The sequence below is a fragment of the Dreissena polymorpha genome, chromosome 3 (assembly GCF_020536995.1).
Source record: "Dreissena polymorpha isolate Duluth1 chromosome 3, UMN_Dpol_1.0, whole genome shotgun sequence".
Taxonomy (NCBI): Eukaryota; Metazoa; Mollusca; class Bivalvia; order Myida; family Dreissenidae; genus Dreissena; species Dreissena polymorpha.
In genome coordinates this window covers 26851792-26870144 of record NC_068357.1, presented here as the reverse complement: position 1 = coordinate 26870144, position 18353 = coordinate 26851792, and the positions used below count along the sequence as shown (strand labels likewise).

Genomic DNA, 18353 nt, shown 5'->3' with positions numbered 1-18353 from the left:
AATGAATTGACGTGCAAAATGTCGATATTGCCATCTATCCATGTTTCAAGACAAAATACGAAGAACTTTTTAAGTTATCGCAGGATCCAGAAAACCACCATTTTCAGCAGTATTATAGTCTATTTGTTGCCATAGCAACAGAATTTTCACTGGGACATTTAAATATTCCATTTTGTATATACCTCTTTACAAAAACAAACCCAAATACTGTTGTAAACAATTATTTTATACAAAATATTTACATTTTCCCAAAGGAAAAATAAATCACATAATGAGAATGTTTACTTTGTATGACCCACACAATGGTAAATTGCATGTCTTCAAATGGAACAGGTTTTCCTCTTGTAGCACAGAATATAATGGATATTTACGTTACATAACACATCAATCTAGCCTGCTTTCAAAGCCTTTGATTACAGGAACTATTTAATACTTTGAAATTCCTATCCAGAAGTATGTATTTCCTTGTGGAAATACTCTGTTATTTTACTATGAATATCTACATAATAAATAGATAAACTGACTCCTAGACTGCAGAAGAAACAAGAGGTTTACTCACAACAGATTTCTGAATTCAACTGAATCCTGTTGGATTGCACAGTTTAAACACTGCTCTAATCACAAAATGCTGGCAAAAATAAATGCACACATCACAAATAATATATTTTAGGGAGTGTCACTTTAATTATGACAAATTTCCAAACCTAATAAGTCCTTTTTAAGTATTTTTGCACAAGCAATCTCCAAGCCAATCTCTGTTTTGTTGGTGATAAATAAAGACTCTCGTGGAAGATGTTGAAGTTTGCAAGTTGAAGGTCTTTCAAATATTTCTCACAGATCACCTGCAACACATTGAAAAGACGATGTAAAAGTAGTGAAAAAAAACCAGTAATAAATTGGGGAGAATTCTGGTAATTTAGTATAGGCCTGCCCACGCCATTTGGTAGACTTTATACATATCTTACTGAGAGGCTTTAGACAAATATGCTTGGCCGTGGCTTAGTGGATATGATGACCACCTAGCAATCAGGAAGTCACAGGTTCAAACCCCACTTGTAGCGTTCCTGCGATCTCCCCAAAGACAACAAGTACTGGTTCTAGTCCCAGTAAACGAACTCAAGAGCGTTTCAAATAATTAGTTAGTACTTCTAATGCAGTCGAGCTAAGATAAACTAGAGATTTGTCACAGACATGACATATATCCCGACATGATGCATTGACACAGAATATTTTGCATGCTGTCTTCACAAAACAAGAGAAGCTAATTTTTGACGATTTTTAAGAATTAATATGCCATTATCCTTTATGGCCATTTTGAACTCTTGAATTCTTTTGCATGACACGCCGTCCAATGAACGTGAACAAAATTAATGTACAGAGTCATTTTAAAATTTCATAATGAATGAAATAGTTATGGCCCGGACAAGCTCATTTATGGCCATTTTTGACTTTTGAACTCAAGGTGTGACCTTGACCTTGGATATATCGACGTAATTCTTTCGCATGACACACCGTCCAATGATTGTGAACAAATGTACCGAGTAATTTTAAAATCTCACAATGAATGACATAGTAATGGCCCGGACAAGATCATTTTTGGCCATTTTTGACAATTGAACTCAAAGTGTGACCTTGACCTTGGAGATATTGACATTCTTTTGCATGACACACCGTCCAATTATTGTGAACAAATGTACCTAGTAATTTTAAAATCTCACAATTAATGACATAGTTATGGCCCGCACAAGCTCATTCATGGCCATTTATGACCTTTGAACTCAAAGTGTGACCTTGACCTTGGAGATATCGACGTAATTCTTTTTCATGACACAGCGGCCAATCATGATGAACAAATGTGCCAAGTGATTTTAAAATCTCACAATGAACGACATAGTTATGGCCCGGACAAGCTCATTTATGGCCATTTTTTTATTTTTGAACCCAAAGTGTGACCTTTGAGATATCGGCGTAATTCTTTCGCATGAGACACCGTCCAATGATGGGGAACAAATGTGACAAATTATTTTAAAATCTCACAATAAATGACCAAGTTATGGCCAGCAGAAGCATTTGACCTTTGAGCTTCAAGTGTGACCTTGACCTTGGAGATATCGACATACTTCTTTCGCATGACGCACCGTCAAATGATGGTGATCAAACGTACCGAGTCATTTTAAAATCTAACGATAAATGACATAGTTATGGTCCGGACAAACTTTTTGTTTAAAATTCACTTAGTGACCCTGTGACCTAGTTTTGACCCAGCATGACCCATATTCAAACTTGACCTAGAAATCATTTAGATACAACTTCTGACCATGTTTGGTATAGATCGGATGAAATTTTCGTGACAGACAGACCGACAAAAAGACTCCTATATAGCCCCCATTACCAATTGTAATGGGGATATAATAAGTTTAAACTAAATATGTTTGGCTCAATGGAGGGTAATTAAACCTCAAGATATAACACTTGAGTTGCACAAGTCTTGCTCTGTGTTGGACTACTGGAGCCCCCACGCCAAACCCCACCCAGCAACAAGAGAAAAAGGAACTAGTGGTGGATTACACATTTTACTAATTACAATTTTGTACCATGGACTTGACTTGTGTACAAACAAAAAGTGACTTGTTTTATAGTAACATTACTATTCAAAATCAACGAGAATTTTGTACGATTGTTCGTAAAATAAATTAAACCAATTGAAACTCAGTGTTCCTTATGGCAATTGCCGAAATTTCAACGTCAGATGTGGTCTGGTAAAATAGATGTTTGTAGATGCAAAATGCTCGTTTTTATTATTGTTTTGCATATCTATTCATACGACACATGAACACTGAAATGGTGTTCGTGTGTCGTATGAATAGATATATTCGCGGGAATTAATTGTGGCCACAAATAAATAACAAGAGCACCGCCTTGCGGGTTAAAGGTGAAGGGACTCTCATTATCAATCACAAAGGAGGTAGGGGTGGAGTGAAGAGGGGTGTATAGTGTGGGGGCGTGGACATTTATCACATTATCTTCCAAAAATGCGAAAAAAAATGATTTTTTTTTTTTTAAATCGGGAGGGGGGGGGGGGGGGTGGGGGGGTGGGGGGGGGGGGGGGGATTCTTGGGTGCGATGGTTGGACGGTATTTCAAACATTAAATAATAAAAATAAATATTTGTGTTTTTTAACCGTTTCAAACGAAAATAAATTTGGGGGGGGGGGGTGGGTAGGGGGGGGGGGGGGGGTATAGTGTGAGGGTGTGGTGGTCATTTGTGAGATGATCTTAAAAAAAAAAAAAAAAAATTAGGGGGGGGGGGTATTCTTGGGTGCGATGGTTTCAAACATAAATAATATAAAAAAATATTTGTAATTTTTAACCATTTCAAAAATAAAAAAAAAAATTGGGGGGGGGGGGGTGGGTGGTAAGGGGGTATAGTATAGTGTGAGGGTGTGGTGGTCATTTGTGAGATGATCTTAAAAAAAAAATAAAATAAAAAAAATTTAGGGGGGGGGGGGGGGAATTCGGGGGGGGGGGAGAGGGGTATTCTTGGTTGGGATGGTTGGACGGTATTTCAAACATAAAATAATAAAAATAAATATTTGTGTTTTGTAACCGTTTCAAAAAAAATATTGGGGGGGGGGGGTGAGGGGAAGGGTATAGTATAGTGTGACGGTTGTGGTGGTCATTTGTGAGATGATCTTAAAAAAAAAAAAAAAAAATCGAGGGGGGGGATTCAGGGGGGGGGGGATTCGGGGGGGGGGGGATATAGTATAGTGTGAGGGTGTGGTGGTCATTTGTGAGATGATTTAAAAAAAAAAAAAAATAGGGGGGGGGGAGGATTCAGGGGGGTGGGGTGGGGGGGGGGGTATAGTATAGTGTGAGGGTGTGGTGGTCATTTGTGAGATGGTCTTAAAAAAAAAAAAAAATATTAGGGGGGGGGGGGGAATTCGGGGGGGGGGGAATTCGGGGGGAGGGGGGGTATTCTTGGGTGCGATGGTTGGACGGTATTTCAAACATAAAATAATAAAAATAAATATTTGTGTTTTTTAACCATTTAAAAAAAAAATATTTGAGGGGGGGGGGTGGGGGGGTATAGTATAGTGTGATGGGTGGTGGTCATTTGTGAGATGATCTAAAAAAAACAAATAAAAAAACAAAAAGGGGGGATTCGGGGGGGGGGGGGGGGGGAGGGGAGAGGGCACGGGGGATGGTATGGGTGGAGTCTATTGTGGTATGTCAGGTAAGAGTAGTTTTGTCGAAGTATCAATCAAATCTAATCATAAATAAAGAAGTTATGGCATTTTTAGCAAAATTTAATAATTTGACCTTGAGAGTCAAGTTTATTCAAAGGTCAAGGTAAAATTCAACTTGCCAGGTACAGTAACCTCATGATTGCATGAAAGTATTTAAAGTTTGAAAGCAATAGCCTTGATACTTTAGAAGTAAAGTGGATCTAAACACAAAATTTAACCATATATTCAAAGTTACTAAGTCATAAAAGGGCCATAATTCCGTAAAAATGACAACCAGAGTTATGCAACTTTTGCTTTTACTGTACCCTTATGATAGTTTACGAGTGTTCCAAGTATGAAAGCAATATCTATGATAGTTTAGGGGTAAAGTGGACCAAAACACAAAACTTAACAAAATTTTCAATTTTCTAAGTATAAAGGGCCCATAATTCTGTCCAAATGCCAGTCAGAGTTACATAACTTTGCCTGCACAGTCCCTTTATGATAGTTAATAAGTGTTGCAAGTATGAAAGCAATAGCTTTGATACTGTAGGAATAAAGTGGACCTAAACACAAAACTTAACCAAATGTTGAATTTTCTAAGTATAAATAGGGCACACAATTCTGTCAAAATGCCAGTCAGAGTTACATTACTTTGCCTGCATAGTCCCCTTATGATAGTTAGTAAGTGTTGCAAGTATGAAAGCAATAACTTTGATTCTTAAGGAATAAAATGGACCTAAACACAAAACTTAACCAAAATTTTCAATTTTCTAAGTATAAAAAGGGCACATAATTCTGTCAAAATGCACGCCAGAGTTATCTAACTTTGCCTGCCCAGTCCCCTCATGATAGTAAGTAAGTGTACCAAGTTTGAATGCAATAGCATTGATACTTTCTGAGAAAAGTAGACCTATAAACGCAAAACTTAACCAGACGCCGACGCCGACGCTAAGGTGCATCATGATGACAATAGCTCATATTTTTTTTTCAAAAAATAGATGAGCTAAAAACGAGTATTTTGTATCTACACAAATCTATGTAATCATACCACATCTAGCGTTGAAATTTTGGCTATTGCTATAAGGAACACTGATTGTTAAGGGGTTAACTTTATTTTACGAAATACTTAACGAAACTTTCGTTGATTTTGAGCGTTATAGAGAATTTAATTTAGAATGTTACTCATCTTACATAGTTATGTAACTGTATGAATAAATAAATATATATGAATGCTGTATTTTAATTATGCCCACATCAACAATCTGTCTGTGTTTTTCTTTCTGAATAGGCTGTTCTTGTTTCTACTACTTACTGAGTTCAGGAAGAAAGGGTAGGCATCCCTGGGAACCTTGTTTTTAAAACCTCGAGCCTAAAACAGGTAAATAAATAAAGTGCATACAGCCATATCGTATATAAATGGTTTATTCTTGTCTTATTAATAATTGACAGTATACTATTTTTTTATATATAATTAATCATTAAGATATACCCAGGTACATATACTATCCCTTGAAGTCACAATATTATATTATACCTTTTCCAGGTGTATGTGAGCTTGACTGGCAACTTCATAAGCTAAGTCCCTCAGACTTGCATCATCTTTCTGTCGAAGAACCTGCTCCTGTGAAACTTTGTGCTGAAAGAAAACAGAAAAGCTGATTTGTATCTACGGGTATATATTTTACCACCCACAACTTGAAATGCAGCGGCTTATTGGGATACTTTTTTAAATGGTTTTTTTTGTAAGGTAATGAAAAAATACTGGTACTTCTTTTACTAAAAACAAATTCACAAGCTTCCAAAGAAGAGATCAATTAACGTTTACATCTCGACATACACATGTTTTGAGAGTATTATATATATATTTAAAGAATAAACATTCAAATACTTTCTTTTTTGTTGCTAACCTCTGAGTTAATTGTTAACAGGACATTGCTAAAGAAAGTAAAATATGTGAAAAGTAAACGTTTTACTGATTCCACATGCTTATCCTTTCTGAGATCATAATAATTAAACTACATGCAAGTTCAGAAGTATTTGAGCGTTGTTGCATAGGAAAAAGTATATAAATTGTCATGTTAAAATCACTGCAAATTTGCTGCATCACATGCTGAATGCATATCAACAAGAATAACTTTTTTCTTCAATGTTGAATTCCTTTCTTTCTATTTCTTGAATTTATTAAACTAGAGCTTTGCACATCTATAAAGATAATACATTTGAAGTATCAATGCAGTTGCTTGACAAATGTGGAACTACTTTGCTAAAAAAACATATATAACAAAAGATGTGTTTGTCAGAAACACAATGCCCCCTACTGCGCCGCTTTGATACATGTTTTTTTACCATTGACCTTGAAGGATGACTTTGACGTTGACCTTTCACCACTCAAAATGTGCAGCTCCATGAGATACACATGCATGCCAAATATCAAGTTGCTATGTGAAGTGACATAGAAGTTATGAGCATTTTTCGAAACTTAAATGCGAAACCTAAACGCAAAGTATGACGGAAGGACAGACAGACGGACAACAGTCCGATCACTATATGCCCTCCTTCGGGGGCATAAAAACAAAATTTTATGCCTCTGCCAGTCCCTTGACGAAAGGTCGTGAAATATGTGAATCATTGGGCATAAAGAAGTGTCTTGCACATCCACACTTCTTAGAGATTTAATATCTTGAATGTTAACTTAATGAATTGAGAAATGTGGAAGTTGTTCACTCCACAAACATGTAACATTGTGTGAAGACAAATTTACTGACCAACTAAACTAGGGAGTGACTCAAATATACCCCCTCTTAAACTTTGTGTGCAAGCAAAGAATAAAAAATAAGTGATACAAATTTCCGAATTTAACCCTTTCAGTGCTGAAACCGAATTTTGAAGGCCTTTGCAAACAGTTTGGATCCTGATGAAACGCCAAAGAACGTGGCGTCTGATCAGGATCCAAACTGTTTGCTATTCTGATAGTATTCTTTGAAAAAAATCAAAGAAAATGCTAATTTTAGAAATTCAGCAGACAACATTTTAACAGACGACAAAATTTCCCAGCATGAAAAGGGTTAAGAACACAAGAGCATCAATCTGAAGACAACCTTTATGATCAGTTCTATAGGAAGGTAGACCTTGCCCCTGGTGGCATGATAGCGAACACCTCGTAGGTGGGTGACCAGCCCTTGACATCTGCCCAGGTGACTGGCAGCATGGTCCGCATTCAAGTCTGCTATGCCTGTACACAAATCAAATATGGGGCTACAAGTGATTAGCATCTACAATGCATGCCTACCAATCAATGTTGAGTTACAAGTGATGAGATTTTAACTGCTTAACATGCCAACCAATTTTTTTCACACTTACAATATATATACACACAAATAATAATTATGCCTTGAAACCAATCAGATGAAAAGTTACAAGACTTAACAAATCATTCAAATCTTATTTGCTTGCCAATCAATCAAATGTGAAGTAACAACAAAATAATGTGAAAGTTTTTTAAGATTGAAAACAATCAATGAAAGGGATGGAAAACAAATCAAGACAGGTTATTTCAAAATTATCTAATTATATTCCTGTACCTACCCATGCATTATGAAATCATTGTTATTAATTCTTCAATTCAATCACCTTTAGTTTGCAAAAGTAAATAGTTCAGACAGGTCACTGTATTTTCTGCTGCATCTTCAACATCCTTCAAACTTCGGAACTTATCTGTCTCAGTTTGCTTCACCTGTAAAATGAAAAAAGGTTTGATTTGCTTTAATTGTTTGTCTACAATTAAACCACCAATAACATTATACTTTAATCTGTTTTAAAAAAAATCATAACTAGAGCTTTGTCACAGACGTAAGAAATACCCCCACATGCCGCATTGACACAGAATATTTTGCATGTTGTATTCACAAAAAACAGCAGACACCATGCTCAATGTTTTAAAACGCACGTGACCTAGTTTTTTACCTGGCATGGCCAAATGTTTGAACTTTACCAATACATCATCTAGATACAGCTTCTGACCAAGTGTGGTTAAGATCGGATGAAAACTACTTAAATTAGACCCGTGACCTAGTTTTTGATCTGGCATGGCCCATGTTCAAACTTGGCCTTAAGATCATTGAGAGAAAACTTCCGACCAAGTTTGGTAAAAATCTGATGAAAACTACTTCATTTAGAGAGCGGACACCATGCTGAATGTTAAAAAAGTGACCGCGTGACCTGGTTTTAGGCCCGGCATGGCCCATGTTCAAACTTGGTGTAGAGATCTTCTAGATAAAACGTCTGACCGAGTTTGGTGCAGATATTTGATGAAAACTACTTAAATTAGAGAGCTGACAACATGCTGAATGTTTAAAAGGCACTAAGTGACCCCGTGACCTAGTTTCTGACCCGGCATGACGCATCTTCGAAGTTGACCTAGATATTGTCTTGATACAACTTCTGACCAAGTTTGGTAAAGATCAGATGAACTGCTTCAATTAGAGAGTGGACACCATGCTAAATCCTTGAAATGCACTAAGTGACCCCATGACCTAGTTTTTGACCCGGCATGACCCATATTCAAACTTGACATAGATATTGTCTTGATACAACTTCTGACCAAGTTTGGAAAAAATCAGATGAAAACTTCTTCAATTAGAGAGCGGAGACCATGCTAAATCCTTGAAATGCACTAAGTGACCCCTTGACCTAGTTTTTGACCTGGCATGACCCATATTCGAACTTGACCTAGATAATGTCTAGATACAACTTCTGACCAAGTTTGGTAAAGATCGGATGAAAACTATATGAATTAGAGAGCGGACACGAAAAGTGTGACAAACTGACACACTGACAGACAGACAGACTGACTGACAGACGGACAGTGCGAAAACTATATACCCCCTTTTCTTCAAAAAGGGTCATAAAAAGGATATTTACTTTTTAACAACTGGCTCATATTGAAAAGATAACACTTTCATCATGTATTGTATGTTCTCTTAACAATACAGTAGCCTGCTGATTAATAGGACAGAAAGAATGAATGTATTATGGCTTTGGCAGACAACATCTATGCATTATACTCCATTACCTATAAACCATTCCATTATTAAGCAGCACACTCATGATTCAGTATTTAAAAATATTTGGTTAGTGTAATGAGGTTTTACATGATGCGCTAAACTTTGTGTTAAACAACAAGCATGTTTAATCACTTTTCTTGCTAAAATGAGGCTATTTATCGACATGTTTAATGAGTGTGTCTCACCCTTTCGTCCAGTATTCTGGTAAACCATGCTTTGGATAGTCGATTCTTCTGAATATGCTGCAACAATTACAACCAAGAAATGTCAACACATATAATTGAAACAGGATAATAAAAAGAAGACCTGTGTTTGTGAAACACAATGCCCCCTACTGGGCTTTAAAGCCTCACAGTAGCTACATGTACTTTAGAGAAAATTGTCCAAGGCCCATAACTTTGCCAAACGTCAATAGACCAGAAAGAATCTCATACTCATTCTGAAGGTCATGTAGGTAGACTCACTTACCAAAAATCCGCTCAATATCTAAAAGCATTGCATAAAGACTTCCTGAATACGGTTATTATAGATATAAGTTCTTTCTTAGTCCAAGGCCCATAAATCCACCAAAAATTAATGGACAGGAACGAAACTAATACTTCATCTGTAGGTAATGTAGGTTGACTCACATACCAAACATCAGCTCAATATCTAATAGCGTTGCGTAATAAACTCAGGAAAAATAATGCTGGACTGACTGATGGACAGCGCGCCTGCTATATGCCACTCTACCAGGGGCTTAAAAAGCAGAATGAAAATAATCTACTGTTTAGCAGTTGACAGGGTTCATTAACCCTTTGCATGCTGGGTAATTTGTCATCTGCTAAAATGTAGTCTGCTGAATTTCTAAAATTAGCATTTTCTTCGATTTTTTCAAAGAATACTATCAGAATAGCAAACAGTTTGGATCCAGATGAGACGCCACGTTCTGTGGCGTCTCATCTGGATCCAAACTGTTTGCAAAGGCCTTCAAAATTCGGTTCCAGCACTGTAAGGGTTAAATACCACTAACTTGGGAGAGTTCCAGCAATATAGGTGCCTGTGGTGGTTTACCCTGAAACATGACCACCATAACATCAAAATAACATCTGAAATGTGAATAATGATACTACTAATACAATTATTACCTTAGAAACTGTAGTAAACTGTTGAAGTCTCTATAATGCTCAAAATCAACGAAAATTTCGTTAAGTATTCCGTAAAATAAAGTTAACACCTTAACAATCAGTGTTCCTTATAGCAATAGCCAAAATTTCAACGCTAGATGTGGTATGATTACATAGATTTTTGTAGATACAAAATGCTCTTTTTTATTTATTTGTGGCCACAATTAATTCCCACGAATATATCTATTCAAAGTCACACGAACACCATTTTATTGTTCATGTGTCGTATGAATAGACATGCTAAACAATAATAAAAACGAGCATTTTGTATCTACAAACATCTATTTTACCAGAGCACATCTGACGTTGAAATTTCGGCAATAGCCATAAGATACACTGATTTTTAATTGGTTAAGTTTATTTTACGAACAATTGTACAAAATTTTCATTGATTTTGAATAGTAATGTTACTTTAACAGGTAGCATTATCTCATAATTAAATTTCACTAGGTACATGTTTTGAACATCATCTTAAATACAGATCTATTTTTGTACTATTCACATTTTTAATAGCAATATGTAAATGGTAATATACTTTTTTTCAACAAGTATTTGACATGGAATGCCTTCCAAATTGACCATGAAAGTAGAATAACTTCTACAATTTACAATTGACATTACCAATATTTTGCATGATATTTTTCACAACATAAAACAGTGATTATATATCTTGATACAATACAACAATGTTTACCATATATATCTTGATACAATAAAACAGAGTTTATATACAATGTATCTTGATAACATGTCCATATTTTTGAGCCATAAAACAGTGACAATACATCTTGAAATCATAAAACAGTGTTACATGTATATTTCTTACTACCATAAACACTGTTTAAGAGTTCATACATTAATTAATGTGTTTTTATATTTATCAATATAATATATTAATGAGGAGATTTTCTGGTAGTTCAACACTTGCCTCAAAGGTTGCATTAAGAGAATCTTTCCAGAACTGAAATCTCAACAACGCTCTCATGTGATCTGTTGTCACATCAGGTACCTGGAAATATAGGACATAAATTATTGTGTTTCAAATTAAGCTTCAAAATAAGGAATAATGCATTCTTATTAATGAATCATGAATACATTTTTATCTGTTTTATATTTGAAATCTAAAATCATAAGTTAATATAATTTACATGATTAATTATTGCTGTCATGTATGTATTGAAGATGAGTTTCATGTATTTTTTAAATGTCCCAGATTCAACCAAGAAAGGCAAATGTTTATCTTTTCATGGTACAATGGTGAACAAAATTTCCTAAATTTTTGCAATCTTATGCAAATTTCTGATGAAAGTAAATTAAAAAGCATAGCCTTTTTTATAACTGAAATAATGAAAAAGAAAGATGTAGAACAAAATTGATGTTCAAACTTGATGTAATCACAACTCAAAAATAAAATATGTTGTTACTAATATATGCTGTATTTTGGGCCGGTGGCCTTTATTTACGACATAAACTTTTGTCTTGTCTTGTCTTGTCAGAAAATAGTTTATTTTTTTATTCAAACTTCTAAATTAAGATTAAGATTACTTTGGTTAAAACAATCAGACTCTGCATTTCTGGTCAGTCTTTATCAAATGCTGTTTGCAACTTCTACTTACAGTTTTGTTATAAACAGAAATATCACAAACATACAAATATCATGCTTTAAGACAAGTTAGGCAATTGGGATATTTGATTAACAATACAAGATAAGTATTGATGCAAAGCATCAAAGGGCGTCGGGAATTTCAGTGTAAAAGGCACTCAATGAAGTAACATGGAACGATTTTTTTTCTACTGTAAATATTAATATATTGGCCGAATTTTTTAAACAAAATAGAAAAAGATACTGGTAAAACCATTATCTTTCATTTTGTGTTATAACCCCTAAATAACCATTATTTATGATGTTGTGTTATAACCCCCAAATATCCATTATCTATGATTTTGTGTTGTAGCCCCCAAATATTTCATAGTTCATTTTATTTACATTGGTTTCCCTTTTTTACTGGCATCCGTGTGCAGTTTTCATTAATGGAACAGAACTGTGTAGGTTTTAAAAAATCTGCTTCATCTTGTAAGCTTAATTTCATATTTTTCTCAACTTCAAGGGGAGATGATTCTGAACTTATTCTTACGTTGCTCATTTACGATAGGGGCTGAGTACTCATTGATATGAAAACACTGTAAAAGTTGGAAAAAAAAATGAATGAAAACTGTAAATTGCATAAAGAAGCTGCATTTCACAATACTTTGAAATTCAGTAAAAGATCATAATAGATTTATTGCTCCGATATTCATCATTTTCAATAGGGGTAGAGAAATACTGATATAAAAACACTTAACAAGTTTGGAAAGATTCAGACGAAACTTGTGAAATCTTTTAAACAAGTGGAAATTGTTTATTTTGTCAATTTTAATAGAAAAAAAATCTGGACTTATTGTCCCGATGTTTCTCATTTTAATGAGGTAAAAATGCTCATTGATATGAAGACACTGTAAGTTTGGAAAGAATCTGATGAAAAATGTTGACATAATCACCTAACCAAGCAGTTTTTCACTTTTATTGTTAAATTCAAAGAGACATAATTCTGGACTTATGGTCCGATATTGCTCATATAGAGTGCAAGTTTGGGAACAATCAGATGAAAATTCGAACAACGATTTCAAAATTTCTCAAATTCTAAGAAAGATAACTATGGTCGGATAATGCTAAAGGGCCCATACCACCTGGATAGTAATATGTGTTGCGCTTCGTGCTCTATATGTGGTTCTTAAAAAAAATTCCGAGGAGTGCTTGACTCTAGGGAAACGGGTTGCTGGGACACAGCTCCTCCTTGATAAGCGGCTGCTTCCTTTTTTGCAACTCATTGTTACAATCAATAATATGTGTCGCACTTTGCGCTCTATATGTGGTAGGGATAGTACTTAGGGCCTATGATAGACAACCATAAAAATACATGGATAATAGATGTGTTGTTTGCATTTATTTGTTAATATAAAAACGCATGTATTTTTTTAATAAGATATTTAAGTGATGTAAGAAATTTTAATTAACGTTGTCTTCACGCGGCATCCATTAATTTTAATAAAAATGTCCAATTGTAGTAAAATGGATTTTAAAATGTCTACATAAAATAAAGCTTTATTATATTTATTAACTTGACTGAAAATTGTCAGACGCCGAACTGTTCCGTTCGTGCCGGAACCTGGGATTGAACCGGGGGCCTTTAGATGATTGTTGCGTAAACAACTTCAGTCTAACGCTCTCCCAACTGAGCTATTCCGGCTGACATCATTTATGTACTGCTATTTGGTGAAGTTGTGTATAGCAATCGTTATTATATGTCTATTAATAAACTAATACATTGTACGTTTTCGTACCACTACGCCTTCCAATAAACTTACTTGCGTGATAGGTCGTCAAATATCGTACTACATTGTTTCTCCACTAAATAAGCAAATAAGAAAAACCACAAAATAAATATATTATGATTATGTTTTGTTTTTATACAAAACCAAAAAGTTTCGTGTATTTGCCCAGTCCCTGTGATCTTTACCCTGTGATCAGTTGTGGATCAGTTATTAATTAAAACAATTAGCTTTGCATTATTGGCAATAAATGTTCTAATAAATGTAATAGGCACAAATGCAGTACTTATTTACACAAATTTACACAAAAAATCACCACTATGCAAGATATTCTTAAAACAAAAATATATACATTGATCCGTAAAATAACTTCTCCTCCCATAAGCAAAAAAAAAATGCATTACATACTAGTCGCCACTCTCCAGAGCAATGCCAATAACTGGGCCGATAAAACCCTAAATAATAATGGAAATATAAGCATCTCACTGTTCAAAATGTAATGACAAAGGCAGAACTGAACCTGAGCTAATTCAATGTAGAAAGCCCTGAGGGCCAATGCAGCTGCCTGGCATTGCTTGTCATACAGCAGAGTGCACAGGAAGTTCTCATAATCACACTTCCTGAAACCAGATGAAATAAACATTTAGAAGAGTAAAATCATTTAACATGTGGAATATCATAGTTACATTTGTATGTTATCTATAAACATGATAAAACCATGCTTAATACATGTAGATGTAACTTAACAACTTAAATCCTGAAAGGAACATGTTATAATATATACACAACAAAAGGAAGATTCAATGTTGAGCTATCGTCCACTTTTCAAATTGAAGATGTTTGTTGATTACCACAAACATGTCCATTGTTTTTTTTTAAATCCTTTTCATTTTCTCGTTTAAAGAGGGGATGAAAAAAGACATGAAAGAGGGTCTAACTTTTATTTAAAACTGATAATCACCTTTTCTGGACCCATCACAATGTAGCACATCAATCTCAAAATCTTCACCAAATGCTGGTTTATTGTGATGTCAGGAGAGGCGGTGAGTGAGTGAAATATCTGACAATACCCCAATTGTACAAGATCCCTTATATACTTTAACAGAATCTAATTCCTGCCAATTGCTTGTACATAAACATTTAAGCTTCTAAAGTGCCACACTTATCAGGCATTCATCATTTAAACATCATGTTAAAACATCACGGAATTTCCACTCAAATACTCTGTCTGTCAATCACTTAATATAATGATGCATTGCAAAAAAGGTGGCATACGCACTTTCAACATGAACTTGCAACACTGTTCCATGCACACATGGGTTTGCACCAAGAAAGACTGGCTCTGTCATGTCAGGACGCGGAGGATGTATTACGGTAAGATGGCACTCTAAATTAGTGTTGCTGATTCAAAATAATGTAAACCTGTATCCAGCTCGAACCCCCCCTAAAATCTCTTTTGGGCAGAGAGCATATATAATCAAGACTCAATTACAGCAATGAGTATTCAAATTATACTTATCAGTAAAACATATTAAATAATATTTTAATTGTGTTGTATTCTTATAGCCATTATATTACTATATCCCTAAGAATTACATAACTACTGAACATTTACAGCAAATAAGTATGGAGGCCATACATAAAAATAAAACACAATCAGGTGAAATACATACCATTAAATTCATCATAACTAAATAACAGTTATCACATATTTGGCATCCTAATTACTATACATGTTGTATACCTATTTATTAAGGCTATCTCAATATATCTTTAATGATGAGTATAAGATTAACCAGATTTACCAGAACACATTAAAGGGATCTTTTCACGGTTTGGTAAATTGACAAAATTGAAAAAAGGTGTTTCAGATTCGCAAATTTTCGTTTTAGTTATGATATTTGTGAGGAAACACTATTACTGAACATTTACCATGGTCCAATATAGCCATTATATGTATCTTTTGACGATTTGAAAACCTAAAAATTATAAAGCGTAGCAACGCGAAACGATTGAATACTTTTTAGAGTTCTGTTGTTGTCGTTTAAATTTACGAAACTACGAAGATTGCTTATATAAGGTATAAAATACTTAAACTGTGTATACCTGGCGGAATAGCTGAGAGGGCTAATGCATTTTTACTTCAGACTAATTCCAGGACTCCGGGGGTCACTGGTTCGAGCCCTGGTACCGGCTACTTTTTTTTCCTTTTTTTAATTTTTTAATTTTATTCTTGATTTTTTACTGGAGCTTTTAAGATCCAATGTTTACATTTATCAATATAAAGCATTTAATGACAAACTTCAAAATATGCCAAAATCTGTGAAAAGTCTCCTTTAAAGTCTCGTTGACCACCGTTCACTGGTATATTTTAATAATATTGATCAAAATGAAATCTATAGGGTTAAATTTAACCCACTTTATCTCAAATCAATGGTTTTGCCTTGAGCGATCATGGGGTCAGATGCACTCTACGAAAAGACTGGTGGGCCCGTAAATAAACTTGGAAGTTGGAAATACACACACGACTAATGTAAGTTTACAAGTTCAAAATAAATATACTTCACTAAATTGGTGCAATATGCCAACGGTGTAGGTTTTTCAGATTGTTGATTTTTTATTGAATGTGAAAACGTCGAACTTATTTGATGACAAAGTGTCTTCATTCGAGCGCAAGCTCGAAAACATTTTTTTGACAGTTGGTTCGACATGGGCGCTGCCATCTTGTGTTAACCTTGGTTTTTCCTCGTGTTATCAGTCCTACTGGTGGAGCCGCAGGTCCCGTGAGAACGTTGAGGAAACATTCATAAGGATGGCACAAATACTAAGCGGAAAGGATGTGTCAGAGTAATTTGTTTTATTGTTCAAATACTACGTTTATAATTTTTTGCCTCCAGATACAGTTGTCATTTCGTTGTAAGGCTGTTTTAGTGTAGCAGATAGAGGTCGACATTCATTTACCGTTTGTATAATAATAATGCCTATCATTTCAGTATCACTCGCTGACCATTCAAAAACAGGTCAAACGGTGAAACCGCACAGTACATAAAACTGTGACGCATAGTTTGCATTGACACATTTAATTTAAGTCGAATTGCAAAATATACATTTGTACAATATTATTTTGTCATAAAAATGTTTGCTTGTTAGTCTTGCTTGTTTCAGAAGCAAGTATTTTAAAAGGGAGCTTTTCAAAGATTTTTGCAGATATTAAAGTTTGCCATTTAATGCTTTATATTGATAAATGTAAACATTGGATCTAAAAAGCTCCAGTAAAAAAACAATAATAAAATTAAGGAAAGAAACAAAAGTAACCCTCAACTGGGCTGGAACCACTGACCCCTGAAGTAAAAGTCCAACGCTTAGACCACTCGGCCATCTGTGCTCATACAATTAGTGATGTATTTTATACTTTATGTAAGCAATCCTCGTTGTGTCACAAAATATAAAGACCACAACAAAACTCTCCAAATTATTCAATCATTTCGGATTGCAACGCTTTATAATTTTCAGGTTTTTAAATAGTCGAAACTAAATGGTGCAATTTAGTGAAAGTAATTAACTATAGAGACATACTTATGCTTTCTTGTTATTTAGTGTAAATTGACTTAATACGGTTCAGAAAGTCAAACCTTGACAATAAAATAAGCATAGTTAAATAAAGAAATAACACTGAACTCAAATATTTTCTGCCTTTTTTCATCGTATGGCACCCATGAAAAGGACAGATTTTTTTCACATAAATTAATTTACTAACATAACTGTAATAATTGAAATAATTTCAAATAATTCTTAGAACAAGGTCAAAGAGTAGATAAAACGAGATGTGTTTGTGTAACACTATGTCCCCCCCCCCATATATGTGACCTTTGACCTTGAAGGATGATCTTGACCTTTCACCACTCAAAATGTGCAGCTCCATGAGATACACATGCATGCCAAATATCAAGTTGCTACCTTTAATATTGCAAAAGTAATGGCTATATTAAAGTTTGACACAAACAAACCAACAAACAAACAGACAGGGAAAAAACAATATGTCCCTAAACTTATAGACTGGGGGACATAAAAATGTGTTGGCCATGGTGTTCAAACCAGGATCCTCTTAAAGAAAAGCTTACATGCTACCCCTACACCATGCAGACTTTTGAATTTTAAGGATAGTTTTAATTCTATGTTGAAAGGAAATATTTTGGCGAAATTATTGATTAACTCTGTATTTTTATGCCCATGGATTGAATGATCGGGGGTATATTGTTTTTTGGCCTGTCTGTCTGTCTGTCATTCTGTCCCAAAACTTTAACCTTGCTCATAAAATGAAAACTCCTGGGTCTATGTTCTTTAAACTTCACATGTGCATGTATCTTATTGAGATCTACTATCAAACATGGTTTGAGGTCACTAGGTCAAAGGTCAAGGTCACTGTGACCTTTACAAATATAACCTTGTTTCTAAAATAGCTGCTGTGCGGCTTCAAAGGGCTGTAGGGGGCAATGCGTTTCACAAACTCTTGTTTCCAACTTCAGT

At 34.8% G+C, this 18353-nt stretch overlaps 2 protein-coding genes across 2 annotated transcripts in view; one reads left to right on the top strand and one right to left on the bottom strand.

The window, feature by feature from the left end:
* Nucleotides 1-207: 207 nt before the first annotated feature.
* LOC127873379 (NADH dehydrogenase (ubiquinone) complex I, assembly factor 6-like) lies at nt 208-16590 on the bottom strand. Its single transcript, XM_052417234.1, has 10 exons — nt 16389-16590; nt 14347-14446; nt 11386-11466; nt 10304-10345; nt 9477-9533; nt 7859-7961; nt 7327-7460; nt 5763-5864; nt 5541-5597; nt 208-842 (listed from the first exon to the last, which is right to left on the bottom strand). Exons 1-10 carry the CDS (start codon nt 16547-16549, stop codon nt 705-707), a joined length of 975 nt encoding a protein of 324 aa, XP_052273194.1. The 5' UTR covers nt 16550-16590; the 3' UTR covers nt 208-704.
* Nucleotides 16516-18353, top strand: part of LOC127873378 (C-1-tetrahydrofolate synthase, cytoplasmic-like) — a 65199-nt gene continuing 63361 nt past the window's right edge. Inside the window, exon 1 of the mRNA XM_052417233.1 lies at nt 16516-16673. Within this exon, the coding sequence (XP_052273193.1) occupies nt 16639-16673 (35 nt within the window). The 5' untranslated portion in view covers nt 16516-16638. The remainder of the gene's footprint in view (nt 16674-18353) is intronic.

What these genes read in the sequence shown, in the direction of transcription:
- LOC127873379 (XM_052417234.1), bottom strand. Translation starts at nt 16,549, where the DNA reads ATGGCAGCGCCCATGTCGAACCAACTGTCAAAAAAATGTTTTCGAGCT. An exon ending in TATTGCACCAATTTAGTGAA is followed by an intron (nt 14,447 to 16,388) that starts GTATATTTATTT and finishes ATCTGGTTTCAG; the next exon opens with GAAGTGTGATTATGAGAACT. An exon ending in CTCTTAATGCAACCTTTGAG is followed by an intron (nt 10,346 to 11,385) that starts GCAAGTGTTGAA and finishes GTCATGTTTCAG; the next exon opens with GGTAAACCACCACAGGCACC.